General features: G+C 28.4%; 2 protein-coding genes across 2 annotated transcripts; both read left to right on the top strand.

Annotated features, from left to right (window-relative positions):
- Nucleotides 1-22,480: 22,480 nt before the first annotated feature.
- LYS1_2 (Saccharopine dehydrogenase) lies at nt 22,481-22,711 on the top strand (the record flags this gene model as incomplete). The annotated part of the gene is made up of 1 exon (XM_066119199.1): nt 22,481-22,711. The coding sequence occupies one exon, from the start codon at nt 22,481-22,483 to the stop codon at nt 22,709-22,711; it is 231 nt and encodes a 76-aa protein (XP_065975836.1).
- A 422-nt stretch (nt 22,712-23,133) lies between these two features.
- Nucleotides 23,134-23,478, top strand: LYS1_1 (Saccharopine dehydrogenase; the record flags this gene model as incomplete). The annotated part of the gene is made up of 1 exon (XM_066119198.1): nt 23,134-23,478. The coding sequence occupies one exon, from the start codon at nt 23,134-23,136 to the stop codon at nt 23,476-23,478; it is 345 nt and encodes a 114-aa protein (XP_065975835.1).
- Nucleotides 23,479-23,577: the final 99 nt, after the last annotated feature.

The raw sequence follows: 23,577 nt of genomic DNA, 5'->3' as shown, positions 1-23,577 counted from the left end.
TTTTTTATTTTTTTATTAATAATATATAATATATTTAATATAAATAATATAAAGATTAATATTTTAAAATAAAGAAATAAAATAAAACTTAATAAATATACTTAAATATACTCTTAAATTAATTACATTTATCTTAAAAGATTAAAGTAATAAATAAGTTAAATATTCCTATATTAAATAATAATATACTTAATATAAATAATATAAGAATTAATATATTTAAATAAAAAGATAAAATATAACTTAATAGACTCTTATAAAATATTAATTAATAATAATAAAGGTTTTAAGTTACACTTATATAAGTATTATATAAAGTAAGGTATAATACTTTAATACTTAATTAATAATAATAATTATTATAATTTAATATAAAGAAAATAAGTTATATAGGTTTTATTTAAGTACTTAAAAACACTTAATATTTCTAATAAATAATTATAAGTATCTTATTTTTCTTTATAAATTTATTTAAGTCTTTTTTTTTTACTTATACTTACTTAAAGCTTATAGGTAAGTAACCTATACGAGTACCCGTAGACCTTTTACACTCTACCTAAGAGGCGTTTAAGCGCTTTTTAAGCAAAGCTCTCTAAAGTAATAACCTTAATAAGCTAAGTAACGTGATTTTTTTCCTCTTTTAATAAATTTATGCTATAATATAGGCGTAAATTTATCGCCGGCTTAAAATCGTTGTCTAAAGGCGCCCGTATTTTCATAAGCCTTATAAAGCTCGTTAACTAGGTGTTACTACCAGAGTATTAACTGTAGTATAGTTTTGTAGTTTTATAGTTTTTATAGTTTTAAATATAAAAAATTATATTAAATCTAATAAAATACTTATAAGATTATAAGTTTTACGGATAAATAGTATAAATCTTCTACTATAAGCTAACATAAAAAAGTGGGTTCTTGTAAGCTCTTATAAGCCTAGAACTATAAAAACTACATTTTGTAGTTTTTGTAGTATAGTATAGTGTAGTGTGTTTTTCGAAAATTACATAATCTAGTTTTTAAGCTTATAATAAGCTGGAAGGACCCACTTTTTATGTGAGCTGATTGGTTATAATATTAGCTAATTTATGTATTTATTATTATAATTTAAGTATTTTATTAGATTTATTATTAATTATTTAAGCTTTTTTGAAAATTGAAAATGTAGTTTTCTTATTAATTATAACGGTAGCTTAGGTTCTAAGGCATAGTAGGTCTATTTCTTAGAAAGTAAGTTAGGTTAAATGCTATAAAGTAGCTTTTAAGCAGAGCATTAACAAGAAAACTACATTTTCATTTTTTAAAAAAGCTTAAATAATTAATAATAAATCTAATAAAATACTTGAATTATAATAATAAATACATAAAATAGCTAATATTATAGCCAATTAGCTTATTTAAAAAAGTGGGCCCCTTTAGCTTTTTGTAAGCTTAAAAACTAGATTATATAGTTTTCTAAAAACTTACTACACTACACTACACTACAAAAACTACAAAATGTAGTTTTTGAAGTTTTAGGCTTATAATAGTATATAAGGACCCACTTTTTTTATTATAAGCTTATAATTTTAGATTTATGCTAGTTATTCGTAAAACTTATAATTCTATAAGTATTTTATTAGATTTAATTTAATTTTTTATATTCGAAACTACAAAAACTACAAAACTACAAAACTACACTACTTCCAATGCTCTGCTTTTAAGTAGTATTATAATAAGGCTATTAAGAGTATAACTCTTAATAGTAAAACTATTACTTAAATTAATTAATAGAGATTTAAACTACTTAACTATAGAAATACTCTCTCCTTAAGTACTTATTTATCTCTTTATTATAATTCTAGATTATTTAAATCGCCTAATAATCCTAATAATTCTATCTTATTAAATTATTTATATAATCTAATAAGCTATTACATGACCTAATATTCTTATTAGTTAGTAGTTATACCTACCCTTATTAATACGGCCTAGCTTTTTGCGTCTTATATAGTAACGTTTATAATATAATACCCCTTCTTTATTAGTCTTATTCTTAAGGCTATTAAAGTAGGCTAATTAAAGGTTTTTTAGGTAATTTTCCCTTTTTTATTCTTCTTATATATTATTATATTAACTAATTATATCTTAAGACCTTCTATTTAATCCCGTAAACTTTCTCGTAAAATAAATAAGTAAAATGCTTTTCTTAAGTTAATAATTAGGAACCTAATTAATATACTCGCTTATTTCTTTTACTAAGATTAAAGCCTTTAGAATTATAAGGCGTTTAACGTAAACTTATCCTATTATTATAAGTGTATTCGTTTAAATAGGTCTTACTATAATATAAATTCTCTTATCTTATAGTAGTTACGTTATATTAGTACCTAATACTAGAAAGCTAAGTTTAAACTAAAAGCTACTAAGAAAGAACTTAAAAAGGCGAGTATTAAGGTGTATTACTTATAAAAATAAAAGAAATTATAGCTTAAGAAAATAATACGTATAGTTACGCGTAATATTAATAACGTTAAAAAGTTAAAGCATGTAAAATATAAGAAAGCGAAATAGCTTTAAAAGACTATAAAGGTTCTTTTTACTTCTTTTAAGAATTTAAATTCTACTTTAATTCGTTTCTTAAATATTAAGTTTAATATTAAGTTATTAGATAATATTTAAGAGATTAATTAGAATATATTTCTTAGAAATAAAACTATTTAAGTAACGTTAAGTAATTTATAAGATTTTTAGCTGGTTTTTAGGTGTTTTTAAAGTTTAAATATCCCTTTTATTTAACGAGATAATAATAATTCTTTATATTCCCTTATACTTTAAGTATTCGTTTAACTTTATATTTATTAGTGTCTTTTATTATAATATTCGTAGTAATTATAAATTTATTTAATGCTTTCTTTAGTAATAATATATAAAATATAGAATAGATTTTCATTTTATTTAGTAATAATAATTTATAATTAATATTTAAGATTTTCTATTTAATAAGAAATAATTTAATCTTCTTTTAGTTAAGTTTATTACTAGATTACTTAGTTTTAATATTTTTACGAATAAGATATACTTTATATCTCTCTTTTAAAATTAATGCTAGTAATCTCTTTTTATTCGCGTAATACTTTATTTAATTTTATAAAAATATTTATTTCTATTATAAGTGTTTTTATATTTCTATTATAATTACTATATACGCTATAGCTACTAATACGTTTACGTTTTATATTATATATATCTTAATAATAGGGTTAAATCCGTAATTTACCCTAAATAATAATATCTTTATATTATTAATCTTAGAGCTATTATAAGCCTATTATACTAATAGTAGCTATTCTACCTAATTATTCTATTAGTAATTAATATAGCTTTATAAATATTATTCAAGTATTTAGTTTAAGATTTCTATTTATTTATTTAATTATAGGTAAAATACTATTAATAAGCTTTATTTAACCTTTATAGTTTTTATAAGGTATTTCTAAAAGTTTAAGGTAAATAATTTATTACGATTTAATATAAGCTTTATTAATAATTTATACTATATAATAACTATTTTAAAGAATATATACGCTAAGTCTTTAATATTACTTAATTTCTTATATAGAATATAATAGGCGTATTTTATAAGTTTATTTATAATAATTAAAATACTATTATAAGCTACTTTTATTATAGGTTCTTTTAACTTTAATAGTTTAATAATAAAGTTTATTATAATAGTTTACTATACTCTTTTAAGTAATAATATTAGTTATAGTTTATTATATAGTACGTATTATATTACCTTTATCTTATTATACGTATCGTATTTCTTAATAACTTCTTATACTATTTTTTTACTTTCTAGAAAGTTATATAATTCTTATAATCTACTAATTATCTTTCTTACACCCTAATATTTATATAATAAGTGCTTATATATTTCTTTAATAAGCTATTTGTTACGAACCAAGGGTACCTAAAGCAGTTGGCCGGCGTCATGGGCCGCCAGCATGCAGATAAGAATGGGGCCCGACGGGATCGCAGGTCACGTGAGGGGATCAGATGGGATTAGTCTGATCCAACTCAATGGATCAGAGGGGATTAACCTGATCTAGCACGGGGGATTAGATGGGATCTATCTGATCTAAGACTACAATAGAGAGATAGACGAGTACTTAAGGAGGAGGTATTCCCATAGTTAGATAATCTAGATCTCTATTAATTAATCTAAGCAATAGTTTTACTATTAAGAGTTATACTCTTAACGGCCTTATTGTAATACTGCTTAAAAGCTACTTTATAGTATTTAACCTAACTTACTTTCTAAGAAATAGACCTATTATGCCTTAAAACCTAAGCCACCGTTACATTTTAATTAATCCTGTTTAGTAAGTTACCTTAAAACTTTAAGCAGTAATAACTTCTAAGATATTTACTTTAAGTGGAAAGACTACTAACCCTAGGGAGATAATAAAGTACCTTTATAATAAGATTACTAAGCTTAAGAAGTAGAATTAATAGCTTCTTAATTAATAGAATAATCTCTATAAGAAACTTAAGGTATAAGAAGAGGAACTTATAGCAGTTTAAAATCTCACACTTATATCCTTTATTAATAATAATAATATACTAAAATTCCCTAAGCTTAAATTATACGATAGTTATAAGGGTAATGTAAGGAACTTTCTTATATAAGCCTAAGCTTACCTATAAGTTAACGAAAAAATCTACATGACACTTAAGTTATAGATTCTTTATATTAGTAACCTCTTAACTAGAAAGGTAATAGAATAGTGGGAGCTAACCCTTCGCGTATATCTTAAGCACGGCGTTAAAGCTAAAGTGAAAGTTATTCACATCTTCTTTAATTATAAAACCTTTAAAGAATAACTTCTCGCTGTATTTAAAAACCCTAATAAGTATAAAGAAGCTATACGATAACTTACTTAACTTAAGTAAACCGGATCTATAGCTTATTATGCTAGGGAATTTAAACGCATCGTAGTAAAACTCAACTAAAATACTAAACCTAAAATAGAAGTCTTTTATTAAGGACTTAAAGAAGAAGTAAAGGATAACATTTATTAAGAAGATTATCTTAAGTTATTTAATAACTTTATTGAAATAGTTATTAAGGTAAATAACCGTTTATACAAGTAACGTTACGAAAAAAGTTATAGGAAATTTAGATTATATACTAGGTTTAATAAACCTAATAGTAGTAAGCCACGCCGAATATTAATAGTATACGGGTACCACGCTAAACCTATAGAACTTAACGCTATGAATAAGGAAAAGGGGAAGACTTATTATAATTATGGTAAGGCTAGACACTTTACGAATAAATGTAAAGCCTTAAAGAAGCTATAGAAGCTAATTCCTAAAGGTAGAAAGCTTTATACTATAAACCAAGAAGACTTACCCACGCGAAATCTTAGTGTAGTAAGTAATAAAGGAAGCCTCACGTTAGTAAATAACATTAATTCAAATAAAGATTAGGAATTTAAAACCTAAATAGTACCTAATAACTTTTAGAAATATTAGACACTCTCACTAAAAAGTAAACCTTTACTAGAACGGATCTAAGAAGAAGAGAATTATTTAACTAAGAAAAATAAACCTAAAATTAAATATAAACTCTTTAATTAAACCTTTTATTACGATAATAATTACTACACGCACCTTAGTAGTAAGCAAGGTAGCGAATAGTTTCTATAAGAATAAAAGGGAAGAAGAATAACCCTTATAATATAACCGAAATTACAATGAACCGATTCTAAGATATTAAACGGAAAATTATACTATGCTAAGGATAACGCACACACTATCCGAATTACGCCCTTACAATCCGAGAAAGGAAACTGTATAACTACAAGTAACTCACTTAGTCTGAGTTTAATTAACATAGATAGTAGATTAAGTGATTACCAAGAAAGCTCTAATAAGACGCTGGAAGATAATTGCCGATAATAGCGCTTAGAGATACGCGCTAAATAATAATAAGAGAAGAGGAATAATAATTCGGGAAACGACAGCTATTATTACAATTAAGACCAATTTCTTAACGGAGATCTAATAGGTCTCTATATATTATAAACATTAGTAGTATTATACACCTTATAGTTAATATAACTATAATAGGAAGAAAGATCTAGGCAATAATTAATAGCGGAGTATAAGGAAATTTTATCTTACTAAATCTCGTTAATAAATTATAATTACCTTAAACACCTAAAGACAAGCCTTATTAACTTATAATTATAGAAGGAACTACGGTAAAGTATAGCTATAAAGTAGTTAATATAAAGATCGCGTAGCTTCTTATTAATATATAAGGCACGAAATACTAAGTTACATTAAATATTATAGTGATCTTAAAACACGATATTATATTAGGGATACCCTAATTGCAAGCGAGTAATCTACGAGTTAATTGGAGAACCGGCTAACTTTAATGGGATTTACTAGAATACGGTTATAAAGCAAAGAGCGGCCTATAAAGAGCACCTTATTTAAACTATAATAGGCCTTTAAAAATATACGTGATTGTTAAAGAGCTTAAAGCTAAGATAACGGAGATTCCTAAGAAATACTTAAAGTATAGCAAGCTATTTAGCGAAGAGCTAAAAATAGGACTATTAAAGCATTTATGCTAGGACCACGAGATTAGACTTTAGCCTAGTATTAAATTAACGTTTAATAAAATTTATTCTTAGAACCCTAAGCAAGATAAGGCGCTTAAGGAGTATTTAAAGGATATGCTATAAAAGGGATACATATAACTATTAGAGTCTCTAGTAGAATACCTAATCCTGTAGGTATTAAAGAAGAACGGGAAACTATAATTATACATTAATTATTAATACTTGAATAAGATTACAATTAAGAATTAATACCCGTTACCGCTTATAACGGAAATTAAAGATAAAGTTAAAAAAGCTAAATAGTTTACCACACTTAACTTAAAAGGAGCCTATAACCTTATACGAATAAAAGAAGGCTATAAGTGGATAATAGCATTTTAAACTAGTAAAGGACATTATAAATATCTAGTAATACCTTTTAGGCTTACTAACGCACTAGTAACCTTTTAAAGAATAATTAATATAATCTTACGGAAATAACTAGGAGTGTTTATAGTTATATACCTTAATAATATTCTTATTTACTTAAATACCCTTAAGGAATATAAACGATATGTATATAAGGTACTATAAACTCTATAGGATAATAAACTCTTAGTTAAAGCCTTAAAATACTAGTTCTACTAAAACACTATACACTTTCTAGGGTACGTGCTTACACACGGAGAAATACAAATAAGCCTAGATAAGATTAAAACTATTAAGGAATAGCTTACACTAAAGAATCTAAAAGAAGTTAAAGGATTTATAGTATTCGTAAACTTCTACTATAAGTTCTTAAGCGGATATAGAGACATTTTATAACCTCTTATAAACCTAATAAAGAAAGAAGTTAGCTTTTAATAGAATAAACTAGAAGCTATAGCATTCTAGAAGATGAAAGATTTAGTTACGTTAAAACCTATGTTAAAAGCACCTAATTAGGACAAACCTTATAAGCTTAAAACGAACGCCTTAGACTTTACACTAGGCGGATAGCTTAGATAATAAGATAATTAAGGAAGATTACACCTAGTTGCATTCTTCTTAAAGAAACTCTATGAACCTAAACTTAATTATAGGATTTACGATAAAGAACTTATAGCTATTATTAAGTGCTTTAAAGAATAAAGACACTATCTTATAAGAGTAAAGCATTAAATTAAGGTTTATACTAACTATAAGAGTCTTATATTACTCTTAACTATAAAGAATCTAAATAAATGATAGATTAAATGGTATAAAACCCTTATGGATTATAACTTTAAAATTATATACTATAAAGGATCCAAAAACGGAAGAGTAGACGCGCTTAGCTAAAGAGAGGACTTAAAATCAGATGAGCAAGTGAGTATGTAATGGTGGCTTAGGTTCTAAGGCACAGTAGGTCTGTTTCTTAGGAAGTAAGTTAGGTTAAATGCTACAGAGTAGCTTTTTAAGCAGTATCACAATAAAACCGTTAAGAGTATAACTCTTAATAGTAAGACTATTACTTAAATTAATTAATAGAGATCTAGACTATTTAACTATAGGAATACCTCCTTCTTAAGTACTCGTTTATCTCTCTATTATAGTCTTGAATTAATTAGCTTGACCATTAATCCCTTCAAACCTTAATCGACTGGCTTGACCTTTAATCCTATTAAGTCTCGTCCTGGATCGCTGACTCGATACCTTGAGTCTTTGATCGCCTTTTAGGTCACGTGGCTGGTCACGTGCCCCTGCCTTCTTCTCGTGCCTACGGGTCGTGCCTGTCCTAGCCGGTGCGGTCCCGTCCCGTCTCTCGTGTAGTATCGTTTATAACATTATACCCCTCCTTTATTAGTCTTATCCTTAAGGCCATTAAAACAGGCCGGCTAAGAGCTTAGGTAATTCTTCCCTCCTTTATTATTAGGTGCTATTATGCCCGCTAATCGTGTCGTTAAGTAAAGGTTAAGGACGCGTTCTTAGAAGTCTAAGTAGTGTAAGGCTTTATTGTATTTAATCCTTTTTAACCCTAAGACTATAGAGAAGGCTCCTTATTCCTACTGTAAGGAAAAGGGTATTGCCTCTTGTCGATTATCTTCTTTTAATTCCTCCCGTTACGCTTAGTGCGTAATGGATTACAAGTCCTATTGCGACGTGTAGGGTATCTCGCTAGCCTAGCTTCGTTGGATAGCTAATTATTATATGCGTTTTAAAAGGGAGCTTAAGTCTGCTAAAGAAGAGCGTCGTTTAATGGACGTAAAGATAGAGCGTCTACGAAAATAAAAGAGATTATAGTTCAAGAAAATAATACGTGCGGTTACGCGTGGTATTAATAACGTTAAAGAGTTAGAACGTGTGGAACGTAAGGAAGCGGAACAGCTTTAAAAGACTATAGGGGTCCTTCCTACTTCTTTCGAGGATCTGGATTCTATTTTAGTTCGTTCCTTAAATGCTAAATTTAATATTAAGTTATTAGACGGTGCTTAGGAGATTAATTGGGATGCGTTCCTTGGGAATGAAACTATTTAAGTAACGTTAAGCAGTTCGTGAGATTTTTGGCTGGTTTTTAGGTGTTTTTGGAGTTTGGATATCCCTTTCATTTAACGGGATAATAACGATTCTTTGTGTCTCCCCGTGCTTTAAGTATCCGTTTAACTTCGTATTTATTAGTATCTTCTATTGTAATGTTTATAGCGATTATAGATTTATCTGGTACTTTCTTTAGTAGTAATATATGAAATATGGGATGGATTCTTATTCTATTTAGTAATAATAGTTCGTAGTTAGTATTCGAGATTTTTCGTTTAATAAGGAATGGTCCGATTTTCTTCCAGTTAAGTTTATTACTAGGTCGCTTAGTTTTAATGTTTTTGCGAATAAGGTATACTTTATATCCCTCCTTTAGGATTAGCGCTAGTAATCTCTTTTTATTCGCGTAGTGTTTCATTTGGTTCTACAAAAATATCTATTTTTATTGTAAGTGTTTCTGTATTTCTATTATAGTTACTGCATGCGTTGTAGCTGCTAGCGCGTTTACATTCTGTGTCGTATGTGTTTTAATGATAGGGTTAAATCCGTAATTTGCCCTGAATAGTAACATCTTTATATTGTTAATCTTAGAGCTATTGTAAGCTTATTGTGCTAGTGGTAGCTATTTTACCTAATTATTCTGTTGGTAGTTAATATAGCTTCGCAGATATTATTCGAGTATTTGGTTTAAGATTTTTGTTTGTTTATTTGATTATAGGTGGAATGCCGTTAATAAGCTTTGTTTGATCTTTATAGTTTCTATAAGGTATCTTTAAAAGTTTAAGGTGAATAATTTGTTGCGATCTAATATAAGCTTTGTTAGTAATCTATGTTATGTAATGACTGTTTTAAAGAATATATACGCTAAGTTCTTGGTGTTACTTAATTCCTTATATGGAATATAGTAGGCGTATTTTGTGAGTTTGTCTATAATAACTAGGATGCTGTTGTAAGCTACTCCTATTATGGGTTCTTTTGACTTTGGTAGTTTGATAATGAAGTCTATTATAACAGTTTACTATGCTCTTTTAGGTGGTGATATTGGTTGTAATTCTTCGTATAGTGCGTGTCGCGTTGATTTTGCTTTATTACACGTGTTGCATTTCTTAATGATTTCTTGTATTATTTTTCTGCTTTCTAGGAAGTCGTACGATCTTCTTAGCCTGCTAATCGTTTTCCCTATACCCTAATATTCGTGTAATAGGTGCTCGTGTATTTCTTTAATAAGCTATTCTTAAAGTGTACTGGGAATATACTGCTGTTTATTATATAAGAAGGTCTTGTCTTTCTTAGATAGATGCGTTTTTGTTTCCTAATTATTTAGGTAGCTGTTATTCTTAATGCATAATGCGATCCGTTGCATCTATGTTTTATTTGGCTTAACTTGCTAGGTTATGTTAATTTCTTAGGTGCCTAGTATAAGGTTCCTATTCTTGGTGGCGCGTAATAAGGGTGTATTACTTACTTGCTTATCCGATTTTAAGTCCTCTCTTCGGCTAAGCGCGTTTGCTCTTCCGTTTTCGAATCCTTTATAGTATATAATTTTAAAGTTATAATTCGTAAGGGTTTTATACTATTTAATCTGTCATTTATTTAGATTCTTTATGGTTAAGAACGATATGAGATTCTTATGGTTAATATAGACCTTAATTTAGTGCTTTACTTTTATAAGATAGTGTCTTTATTCTTTAAAGCACTTAATAATAGCTATAAGTTCTTTATTATAAATCCTATAATTAAGTTCGGGTTCATAGAGTTTTTTTGAGAAGAATGTAATTAAGTGTAATCTTCCTTAATTATCTCGTTGTTTAAGCTATTCACCTAGTGTAAAGTTTAAGGCGTTCGTTTTAAGCTTATAAGGTTTATCCTAATTAAGTGCTTTTAATATAGGTTTTAACGTAACTAAATCTTTTATCTTCTAGAATACTATAGCTTTTAGTTTATTCTATTAAAAGCTAACTTCTTTCTTTATTAGGTTTATAAGAGGTTATAAAATGTCTTTATATTCGCTTAAGAACTTATAGTAAAAGTTTACAAATGCTATAAACCCTTTAACTTCTTTTAGATTCTTTAGTGTAGGCTATTCCTTAATAGTTTTAATCTTATCTAGGCTTATTTATATTTCTTCGTGTGTAAGCACGTACCCTAGAAAGTGTATAGTGTTCTAGTGGAACTAGCATTTTAAGGCTTTAACTAAGAGTTTATTGTCTTATAGAGTTTGTAGTACTTTATATACGTATTATTTATATTTCTTAAGGGTATTTAAATAGATAAGAATATCATTAAGGTATATAACTATAAACACTTCTAGTTATTTTCGTAAGATCGTATTAATTATTCTTTAAAAGGTTACTAGTGCGTTAGTAAGCCTAAAAGGTATTATTAGATATTCGTAGTATTCTCTGCTAGTTTAAAATGCTATTATTTACTTGTAGCCTTCTTTTATTCGTATAAGGTTATAGGCTCCTTTTAAGTCAAGTGTAGTAAACCATTTAGCTTTTCTAACTTTGTCTTTAATTTTCGTTATAAGCGGTAATAGGTATTAATTCTTAATTATAATCTTATTTAAGTGTTAGTAATTAATGTATAATTATAGTTTCCCGTTCTTCTTTAATACCTATAGGATTAGGTATTCTACTAGGGACTTTAATAGTCGTATATATCTCTTCTATAATATATCCTTTAGATACTCCTTAAGCGCCTTATCTTGCTTAGGGTTTTAAGGATAAATCTTATTAAACGTTAATTTAATACTAGGCTAGAGTCTAATCTCGTGGTCTTAGCGTGAATGCTCTAGTAGTCCTATTTTTAGCTCTCCGCTAAATAGCTTATTATACTTTAAGTATTTCTTAGGAATCTCCGTTGTCTTAGCTTTAGGCTCTTTAGCAATTACGTATATTCCTAGAGGCTTATCGTAGTCTAAATAAGGTGCTCTTTGTAGGCCGCTCTTTGCTTTATAACCGCATTCTAGTAAATTCTATTAAAGTTAACCGGTTCTCTAATTAACTCGTGGATTGCTCGCTTACAACTAGGGTATCCCTAATATAACATCGTGTTTTAAGATTACTGTAATATTTAATATAACTTAGTGTTTCGTGCCTTATATATTAACTAAAAGCTACGCGATCTTTATGTTAACTACTTCGTAGCTATACTTTATCGTAGTTCCTTCTATAGTTATAAGTTAGTAGGGCTTATCTTTAGGTGTCTAAGATAATTATAAGTTATTAACGAGATTTAGCGAGATAAAATTTCCTTATACTCCACTATTAATTATTACCTAGATCTTTCTTCCTATTATAGTTATATTAACTATAAGGTATGTAATACTACTAATACTTGTAATATATAAAGACCTATTAGATCTCCGTTAAGGAATCGGTTTTAATTATAATAATAGCTATCGTTTCCCGATTTATCGATCCTCTCCTCTTATTATTTAGCGCGTTATTCTAGGCGCTATTATTAGCGATTATCCTCTAATATATTATTGGAGCTTTCTTAGTAATCGCTTAATCTACTATTTATGTTAATTGAACTTAGGCTAAGCGAGTTACTCGCAGTTATATAGTTCCCTTCCTCCTTGCATTATAGGGTTATAGCTTAGGTAGTGTATGCGTTATTCTTAGTATAGTATAACTTCCCGTTTAATATCTTTAAATTAGTTCGTTGTAATTTCGGTTATATTATAAGGGTTATTCTCCTTCCCTTTCGTTCTCGTGGAAACTATTCGCTACCTTACTTGCTACTAAGGTGCGTGTAGTAATTATTATCGTAATAAAAGGTCTAATTAAGGAGTTTATATTTAATTTTAGGTTCGTTTTTCTCAATTAAATAATTCTCTTCTTCTTAGATCTATTCTAGTAAAGATTCACTTTTTGGTAAGGGTATCTAGTGTTCCTAAAAGTCGTTAGGTACTAGTTAGGTTCTAAATTCCTAATCTTTATTTAAACTAATATTATTTACTAACGTAGAGCTTCTTTCATTACTTACCATACTAAGATTTCGCGTAGGTAAGTCTTCTTAGTTTACGGTATAAAGCTTCTTGCCTTTAGGAATTAGCTTCCATAGCTTTTTTAGGGCTTTACATTTATTCGTAAAGTGTTTAGTCTTATTATAATTATAATAAGTCTTCCCCTTTTTCTTATTCGCGGCGTTAAGTTTTATAGGTTTAACGTGGTACCCGTATACTATTAATATTCGGCGTAGCTTACTACTATTAGGTTTATTAAACCTAGTATATAATTTAAATTTCCTATAACTTTTTTCGTAACGTTACTTGTATAAACGGTTATTTGCCTTAATAACCATTTTAATAAAGTTATTAAATAACTTAAGATAATCTTCTTAATAAATGTTATCCTTTACTTCTTCTTTAAGTCCTTAATAAAAGACTTTTATTTTAGGTTTAGTATTCTAGTTAAGTTTTACTACGATACGTTTAAACTCCCTAGCGTAATAAGCTATAGATCCGGTCTGCTTAAGTTAAGTAAGTTATCATATAGCTTTCTTATACTTATTAGGATTTCTAAATGTAGTGAGAAGTCGTTCTTTAAAGGTTTCGTAATTAAAGAAGATGTAAATAACTTCCACTTTAGCTTTAACGCTATGCTTAAGATGTGCGTGAAGGGTTAGCTCCCACTATTCCATTACTTTCCTAGTTAAGAGGTTACTAATGTAAAGAATCTGTGACTTAAGTGTTATGTAGATTTTTTCGTTAACTCGTAGGTAAGCTTAGGCTTATATAAGAAAGTTCCTTATATTACCCTTATAATTATCGTATGATTTAGGCTTAGGGAATTTTAGCATGTTATTATTATTAATAGAGAATGTAGGTGTAAGATTTTAAACTGCTGTAAGTTCCTCTTCTTATGTCTTAAGTTTTTCGTAGAGATTATTCTGTCGGTTGAGAAGCTATTAATTCTACTTCTTAAGCTTAGTGATCTTATCGTGAAGGTACTTCATTATCTCCCTAGGGTTAGTAGTCTTTCCGCTTAAAGTAAATATCTTAGAAGTCATTACTACTTAAAGTTTTAAGGTAACTTACTAAATAGGATTAATTAAAATGTAACGGTGGCTTAGGTTTTAAGGCATAGTAGGTTTATTTCTTAGGAAGTAAGTTAGGTTAAATGCTATAGAGTAGCTTTTTAAGTAGTATTATAATAAGACCGTTAAGAGTATAACTTTTAATAGTAAGACTATTACTTAGATTAATTAATAGAGATCTAGACTATCTGACTATAGGAATACCTTCTCCTTAAGTACTCGTCTATCTCTCTATTATAGTCTTGGATTAATTGGCTTAACCATTAATCCCTTTAAACCTTAATCGACTGGCTTAACCTTTGATCCTATCGAGTCTCGTCTTGGATTGCTGACTCGACACCTTGAGTCTTCGATCGCCTTTTGGGTCACGTGGCTAGTCACGTGCCCCTACCTTCTTCTCGTGCCCACGGGTCGTGCCTGTCCTAGCCGGTGCGGTCCCGTCCCGTCTCTCGTGCAGTGTCGTTCGTAACAGAGTAATACACCCTTACTACGCGCTACTAAGAATGGGAACCTTATGCTAGGCACCCGAGAAATTAATATAACCTAGTAAGTTAAGCTAGATGAAACATAAATGCATTAAATCGTATCATGCATTAATAATGATAGCTATTTAAACAATTAAGAAACGAAAACGCATTTGTCTAAGGAAGGCAAGACCTTCTTGTATAATAAACGGTAGTATATTCCTAGTATACTTTAAGAATAGCTTATTAAGGAAATATACGAGTACCTACTATACGAATATTAGGGTGTAAGAAAAACGATTAGTAGGCTAAGAAGATCGTATAACTTCCTAGAAAGCAGAAAAATAGTATAAGAAGTTATTAAGAAATGCGACACGTGTAATAAAGTAAAATTAGCGCGACACGTACTATACAAAGAATTATAACCGATATTACCACCTAAAAGAGCATAGTAAACTATTATAATAGACTTTATCGTTAAACTATCGAAGTTAAAAGAACCTATAATAGGAGTAGCTTATAATAGCATCCTAGTTATTATAGATAAACTCATAAAATACGCCTACTACATTTCATATAAGAAATCGAGTAATACTAAGGACTTAGCGTATATATTCTTTAAAATAGTTATTACATAACATAGATTACTAATAAAGCTTATATTGGATCGCGATAAATTGTTCACCTTAAACTTTTGGAAATGCCTTATAGAAACTATAAAGATTAAATAAAGCTTATTAATAGCATTCCACCTATAATTAGATGGATAAACAGAAATCTTAAACTAAATACTCAAATAATATCTGCGAAGCTATATTAACTACTAATAGAATAATTAGGTAAAATAGCTACTACTAGTATAATAGGCTTATAATAGCTCTAAGATTAATAATATAAAGATGTTACTATTTAGGGTAAATTATAGATTTAACCCTATTATTAAAACACATGTAACACAAAATGTGAACGCGCTAGCAGCTATAACGCATATAGTAACTATAATAGAAATACAGAAATACTTGTAATAAGAATAAATATTTTTATAGAACTAAATGAAATACTACGCGGATAAAAAGAGATTACCAGCGCTAATCCTAGAGAAGGGATATAAAGTATATCTCATTCGTAAAAACATTAAAATAAAACGACCTAGCAATAAACTTAACTAAAAGAAAATTAAACTATTCCTTATTAAACGAAAAATCTCAAATACCAACTATAAACTATTATTACTAAATAGAATAAGAATCTATCCTATATTTCATATATTGCTACTAGAGAAAGCACTAGATAAATCTATAATCGCTATAAATATTATAACGGAAAATACTAACGAATATAAAGTTAAACGAATACTTAAAGCACGGGAAGACATAAAGAATTATTATTATCTCGTTAAATAAAAGGGATATTTAAACTCTAAAAACACCTGGGAACCAGCTAAGAATCTTATGAACTGCTTAACGTTGCTTAAATAGTTCCACCAGAGAATAAAAACTTATTAGGAATAAGGAAACCCAAGTCTACTAGAAACTCAGGTGTCTAGTTAAGCATATTAGACTTTAACTCTAAACGCTCCTAGGCCTTTAACTCGTTTAAACTCTCCACACTACAAGCGATTATCTCCGTAGCCTTTTATCGTAAAAATTTCTTCTAATAATAAATCCTTTATAAACGAGCTATCGCCCGCTTTAAATCCTCCTTAGCTAAAGCACGTTCTCTGTTAAAATAATCCTTTTCGCGAAGGATATAATTATAAGCATCCAAAGACGTTCCGCCTAGATTACAGCTAGTGTAACCACGCAAAGCATATTCGCTGCACCTGTCTTTCCCTTTAGCAATAATACACTCTTAATTGTTTTTTTAACACGAATCGCAGGAAGGTATAACAAAGCTAAAGGCAGATATGAACTCGGAAAGACGTTTACAATTAATCTTCTAGTTAGGGCGAGATCGCTATTTCGAAACACGGTTAGTAGACATTATAAAAAGAATAACGAAGAAAGAAAAAAGGGAAAAGAGGGGAAAGAAGAGAATACTTACCAGACGAAACGAAATAGCCTTAAGGATAAGACTAATAAGGGAGGAGTATTATATTACAAACTAAGGGTACCTAAAGCAGTTAGCCAGCGTTATAAGCCACTAGCATATAAACAAGAATAGGGCCCAACGGGATCGTAGGTCACGTGAGGGGATCAAATAGAATTAGTCTAATCCAACTTAATAGATTAGAGGGAATTAACCTAATCCAGCACGGGGGATCAAATAGGATCTATCTAATCTAAGACTATAATAGAGAGATAAACGAGTACTTAAGGAGGAGGTATTCCCATAGTTAGATAGTCTAGATCTCTATTAATTAATTTAAGCAATAGTTTTACTATTAAGAGTTATACTCTTAACGGCCTTATTATAATACTACTTAAAAGCTACTCTGTAGCATTTAACCTAACTTACTTTCTAAGAAACAGACCTACTATGCCTTAGAACCTAAGCCACCGTTACACTATTCTTAAAGTATACTAGAAATATACTATTATTTATTATATAAGAAGGTCTTACCTTTCTTAAATAAATACGTTTTCGTTTTCTAATTATTTAAGTAACTATTATTCTTAATATATAATACGATCTATTACATTTATATTTTATTTAGCTTAACTTATTAGGTTATATTAATTTCTTAGGTACCTAATATAAGGTTTTTATTCTTAGTAGCGTATAATAAGGGTATATTACTTACTTACTTATTTAATTTTAAGTCTTTTCTTTAATTAAGCGCGTTTACTCTTTTATTTTTAAATTCTTTATAGTATATAATTTTAAAGTTATAATTTATAAGGGTTTTATACTATTTAATCTATTATTTATTTAAATCCTTTATAATTAAAAATAATATAAGATTCTTATAATTAATATAAACCTTAATTTAATACTTTACTTTTATAAGGTAATATCTTTATTCTTTAAAGCACTTAATAATAGCTATAAGTTCTTTATTATAAATCCTATAATTAAGTTTAGGTTTATAGAGTTTCTTTAAGAAGAATATAATTAAATATAATCTTTCTTAATTATCTTATTATTTAAGTTATTCGCTTAATATAAAGTTTAAGGCGTTTATTTTAAGCTTATAAGGTTTATTTTAATTAAGTGCTTTTAATATAAGTTTTAATATAATTAAATCTTTTATCTTTTAAAATACTATAGCTTTTAGTTTATTCTATTAAAAGCTAACTTCTTTCTTTATTAGGTTTATAAAAGATTATAAAATATCTTTATATTCGCTTAAAAACTTATAGTAAAAGTTTATAAATACTATAAATTCTTTAACTTCTTTTAAATTCTTTAATATAAGCTATTTCTTAATAGTTTTAATTTTATTTAAGCTTATTTATATTTCTTTATATATAAGCATATACCTTAAAAAGTGTATAGTATTCTAGTAGAACTAGTATTTTAAGGCTTTAATTAAGAGTTTATTATTCTATAAAGTTTATAATACCTTATATATATATCGCTTATATTTCTTAAGGGTATTTAAATAAATAAGAATATTATTAAGGTATATAACTATAAATACTTCTAGTTATTTCTATAAGATTATATTAATTATTCTTTAAAAGGTTACTAATACGTTAATAAGCCTAAAAGGTATTATTAAGTACTTATAGTATTCTCTATTAGTTTAAAATACTATTATTTACTTATAGCTTTTCTTTATTTATATAAGGTTATAAGCTTCTTTTAAGTTAAGTATAATAAACTATTTAGCTTTTTTAACTTTATCTTTAATTTCTATTATAAGTAATAATAGGTATTAATTCTTAATTATAATCTTATTTAAGTATTAGTAATTAATATATAATTATAGTTTCCTATTTTTCTTTAATACCTATAAGATTAGGTATTCTATTAGAGACTCTAATAGTTATATATATCCCTTTTATAGTATATCCTTTAAATACTCCTTAAACGCTTTATTTTACTTAAAGTTCTAAGAATAAATTTTATTAAACGTTAATTTAATATTAAGCTAAAGTTTAATCTTATAATCTTAGCGTAAATACTCTAATAGTCTTATTTTTAGCTCTTTATTAAATAGCTTATTATACTTTAAGTATTTCTTAGGAATCTTTATTATCTTAGCTTTTAGCTCTCTAATAATTATATATATTTTTAAAGGCTTATTATAGTTTAATTAAGGTGCCCTTTATAAGCTACTCTTAACTTTATAATTATATTCTAGTAAATTCTATTAAAGTTAGCTAGTTCTTTAATTAACTTATAAATTACTCGCTTATAACTAGGGTATCCCTAATATAATATTATATTTTAAAATTACTATAATATTTAATATAACCTAGTGTTTTATACCTTATATATTAATGAGAAGTTACGTTACTTTTATATTAATTACTTCTTAGCTATACTTTACTATAGTTTCTTTTATAATTATAAGTTAATAAGGCTTATCTTTAAGTATTTAAGGTAATTATAATCTATTAATAAGATTTAGTAAGATAAAATTTCCTTATACTCTACTATTAATTATTACTTAAATTTTTTATTCTATTATAGTTATATTAATTATAAGGTATATTATACTATTAATATTTATAGTATATAAAGAACTATTAAATCTTTATTAAGGAATTAGTTTTAATTATAATAACAGCTATTATTTCTTAATTTATTAATTCTATTCTTATATTATTCTTTAACGCGTTATTTTAAGCGCTATTATTAGCGGTTATCTTTTAATATATTATTAAAGCTTTCTTAGTAATTACTTAATTTACTATTTATATTAATTAAACTTAAGCTAAGTAAGTTACTTATAGTTATATAATTCTCTTTCTTTTTACATTATAAGGTTATAGTTTAAGTAGTATATACGTTATTCTTAGTATAATATAACTTCCTATTTAATATCTTTAAATCAATTTATTATAATTTTAGTTATATTATAAGGGTTCTCTTCCCTTATTACTCTCGTAAAAACTATTCGCTTTTTTACTTACTATTAAGATACGTATAGTAATTATCGTTGTAATAAAAGGTCTAGTTAAGGAGTTTATATTTAATTTTAGGTTTATCTTTCTTAGTTAAATAATTCTCTTTCTTTTAAATTAGCTTTAATAGAGGTTCGCTTTTTAGTAAGAGCGTCTAGTATTTCTAAAAGTTATTAGATATTAGTTAGGTTTTAAATTCCTAATCTTTATTTAAACTAATATTATTTATTAACGTAAGGTTTTCTTTCTTACTTATTATACTAAGATTTTATATAGGTAAGTCTTTTTAATTTATAATATAAAGTTTCTTACCTTTAAAAATTAGCTTTTATAGCTTTTTTAAAGCTTTATATTTATTTATAAAGTATCTAGTCTTATTATAATTATAATAAGTCTTCCCCTTTTTCTTATTTATAGCGTTAAGTTCTATAAGTTTAGCGTAATATTCGTATATAGTAAAGGTTTATTATAATTTACTACTATTAGCTTTATTATACTTAGTATAAGATTAGTAATTCTTATTACCTTTTTCTTAACGTTATTTTTATAAACGATTATTTACTTTAATAACTATTTTAATAAAGTTATTAAATAATTTAAGGTAATCTTCTTAATAAATATTATCCTTTACTTTTTCTTTAAGTCCTTAATAAAAAACTTTTATCTTAGATTTAGTATTCTAGTTAAGTTTTATTATAATACGTTTAAATTCCCTAGTATAATAAGCTATAAATTTAATTTACTTAAGTTAAGTAAGTTATTATATAGCTTTCTTATACTTATTAGAATTCTTAAATATAATAAGAAGTTATTCTTTAAAGGTTTTATAATTAAAGAAAATATAAATAACTTTTACTTTAACTTTAATATTATACTTAAAATATACGCGAAGAGTTAGCTTTTATTATTCTATTACCTTTCTAGTTAAAAGATTACTAATATAAAGAATCTACGATTTAAGCGTCTTATAAATTTTCTTATTAACTTAAAGATAAGCTTAGACTTATATAAGAAAGTTTCTAATATTACTCTTATAACTATTATATAGTTTTAGTTTAAGAAATTTTAGTATATTATAAGTGTTTAGAAGAGCTATAGGTATAACTTTATAAACTATTATAAGTTTCTCTTTTTACTTATTAAGCTTTTTATAAAGGTTATTTTATTATTTAAAAAGCTATTAATTTTACTTCTTTATTTTAATAATCTTATTATAAAGGTACTTTATTATCTTCTTAAAGTTAATAGTCTTTTTACTTAAAGTAAATATCTTAAAAGTTATTATTACTTAAAGTTTTAAGGTAACTTATTAAATAGAATTAATTAAAATGTAATAATAGCTTAGGTTTTAAGATATAATAGGTTTATTTCTTAAAAAGTAAGTTAAATTAAATGCTATAAAGTAACTTTTAAGTAGTATTATAATAAGGCTATTAAGAGTATAACTCTTAATAATAAAACTATTACTTAAATTAATTAATAGAGATTTAAACTACTTAATTATAGAAATACCCTCTCTTTAAGTACTTATTTATCTCTTTATTATAGTCTTAGATTATTTAAATTACCTAATAATCCTAATAATCCCGTCTCGTTAAATTATTTATATAATCTAATAAGCTATTACGTGACTTAATGTTCTTATTAGTTAGCGGTTATACCTACCCTTGCTAGTGCGGCCTAGCTTCCCGCGTCTCGTGTAGTGACGTTCGTAACATTAATGCTCTAGCTATAACCCACACTTTAAAGCCTAAGAGCGTTAGTTTTATAGGGATATTAAATGTTTACTTTAATCTTCCTATAAAGCGGTTTATAGCCTTATTAATAGCAATATTTATACCTGGATTATAAAGCTCTAAAAACACCTTTTATATGTGGTTAAACTACTCGTTATAGTAGCCGAAGAAGTTACCCGTAAATGTAAGTGTGTGCAAATAGATTTAAATGTGCTATTAAAGCTGCTAATATCGTTTAAAAGTAATAAATTTAATTATAAAATGTTTAGGACGTTATTAACCTTCTTTTAAGACCTTTTAATAGGTTCAAATAGCTTTTTTAGGGTGAATTCTAATGTAAATTATAGCTATAAGCTATAGATAGATCTCATCTATTATTACAGGCCTTTAGTTATCGTTTTTTGTGTCTTCTTCGTCTGATAAAGGCGGGTCCGGCCTAGTAGTAGTAGTAGTAGCAGTGGTAGCAGCGGTAGCATATTTATTCGTGTATTTAACCTATTTTTAAACTAGCGTTTTAGGTATAAAAAGCTAGAAAAGAGCTAGCAGCAATAATAGAAGGTGCTTAATTAAAGGCTTATAATATACAGGTTAAAAAGGTTAAAATCTCTGCTCGTAAGCCTTAATAGGTGGGTTATTAGGCTGGCAGGTGTTATTAGCTGCCTACTCACGTGTGCTATTTTCGTTATTTATTAAAAATTCGCCGTTAAACACCTTTAATACGGCTTCTTGTAAGGCTACTAGAATGTTAGGGCTTATAAGTAGCTTCGTAAAACGCGTTATAGGGGGTTTTAGTGTGGCCGGATTTGGTCTGTTACCAAAGTCACTCGAGGTTGCCAGGAAAAGTGGGTCCCGTGACCTCGTTGGAGCCTTATCTGCTCTGAGGGGATATAAACTGCCGACTCGGGGACTATTACGAACAAGGCCTATATGACATCAGGGTGTCACCCACGGTTATTCATCCGAGGGCTGAGACCAAGACGTTGGAGCGGCGTTCTCCATGTAAGTCTTGTCTCCGCCTGAAATTTCTTTCTCTTCTCCTTTTCTTTCTCCTTTTGGAAGAAAAAATTTACTAATTGGTTGTAGTATCACCCAAGTAAGCCAAGGCCCTTCTTGATACCGGCCATGTTATGCGAGTGGAAGAATACCCAAAGCGTATCTACAAGACGGACGAGTTCAAGGCTGCCAGCGCTGAGGTCGTCCCAACTGGCTCATGGGTCAATGCCCCGACAGATCACATTATCCTGGGCTTGAAGGAGCTGGAAGCAGACGGCCATCCATTTTACACACGTCTTCAAGAAACAACATGGATGGGCTATAGAGCTGTCGCGTTTCTCAAAGGCAGGCGGTTTGCTCTATAATCTAGGGTTCCTTGAGGAGGGCGGCAAGAGGGTTGCAGCTTTTAGGCGGCCAGCTGGATTCGCTGGTACAGCTTTAGCCCTCTTGTCTTGGTCACACTAGATCCTTCATCCAGGAACGCCTGTAGGCTCTGCGCTAGTATTGGATTCTGCCGCCAAGCTGGTAGATCTTGTTCGATCGAAGGTCCAGGAAGCCCTCCCAGCAAGCAATAGAGAGTATCCTCGCGTCATTATGATTGGCGCCTAGGCCGATTCGGCACAGGAGCGCTTAATTGTCTGAAGGCTGTAGGCGTCGCTGAAGTTTCCATCTTAAAGTGGGATATGCCGGAACGAGCCGTGGAGGGCCGTTCCCTGAGATTGCGTCGTCGGATATCTTTGTCAACGCCGTCTACTTCGGCGCTGCTCCTGCTCCACCATTTGTCACCATGAAACCGCTATCAGGATCCGAGAGACGTCTTCGCGTCATCTCGGACGTGTCATGCGACCTACACAGCGAGAACAATCCCATACGCGTGTATTCTCGTCATACCTCGTTTGAAAACCTAACCACCCCTGCTGAGGGCAAGCTAGACCGGCCCGAGGTACGCATTATTGCTATTGACCATCTTCTCACATTGATTGCTCGCGAAGCTAGTGATGAGTACTCCTCGTTGCTTCTGCCGAGCTTGCTGACTCTGAACCGCCGGGACACTGAAGGTGTCTGGGTAAGGGCAGAGCAGACCTACAGAGATAGAGTTGCCGAATTGCCTTGGAGGATTACTTCGTCCTAATCAGAGAAGATGTACTATCTAATGGTTTTGGTTGGTGACCAAATGACGTCAGTCCCCAGGCTTGGGTACGGCCGCCACATTGTGTTGCTTCTATTGAGC

Source organism: Metarhizium acridum (assembly GCF_019434415.1).
Source record: "Metarhizium acridum strain ARSEF 324 chromosome Unknown scaffold_72, whole genome shotgun sequence".
NCBI classification, from domain to species: Eukaryota; Fungi; Ascomycota; class Sordariomycetes; order Hypocreales; family Clavicipitaceae; genus Metarhizium; species Metarhizium acridum.
Note: the sequence above shows the minus strand (reverse complement) of the source record. Positions and strands in the feature narration are given on the sequence as shown.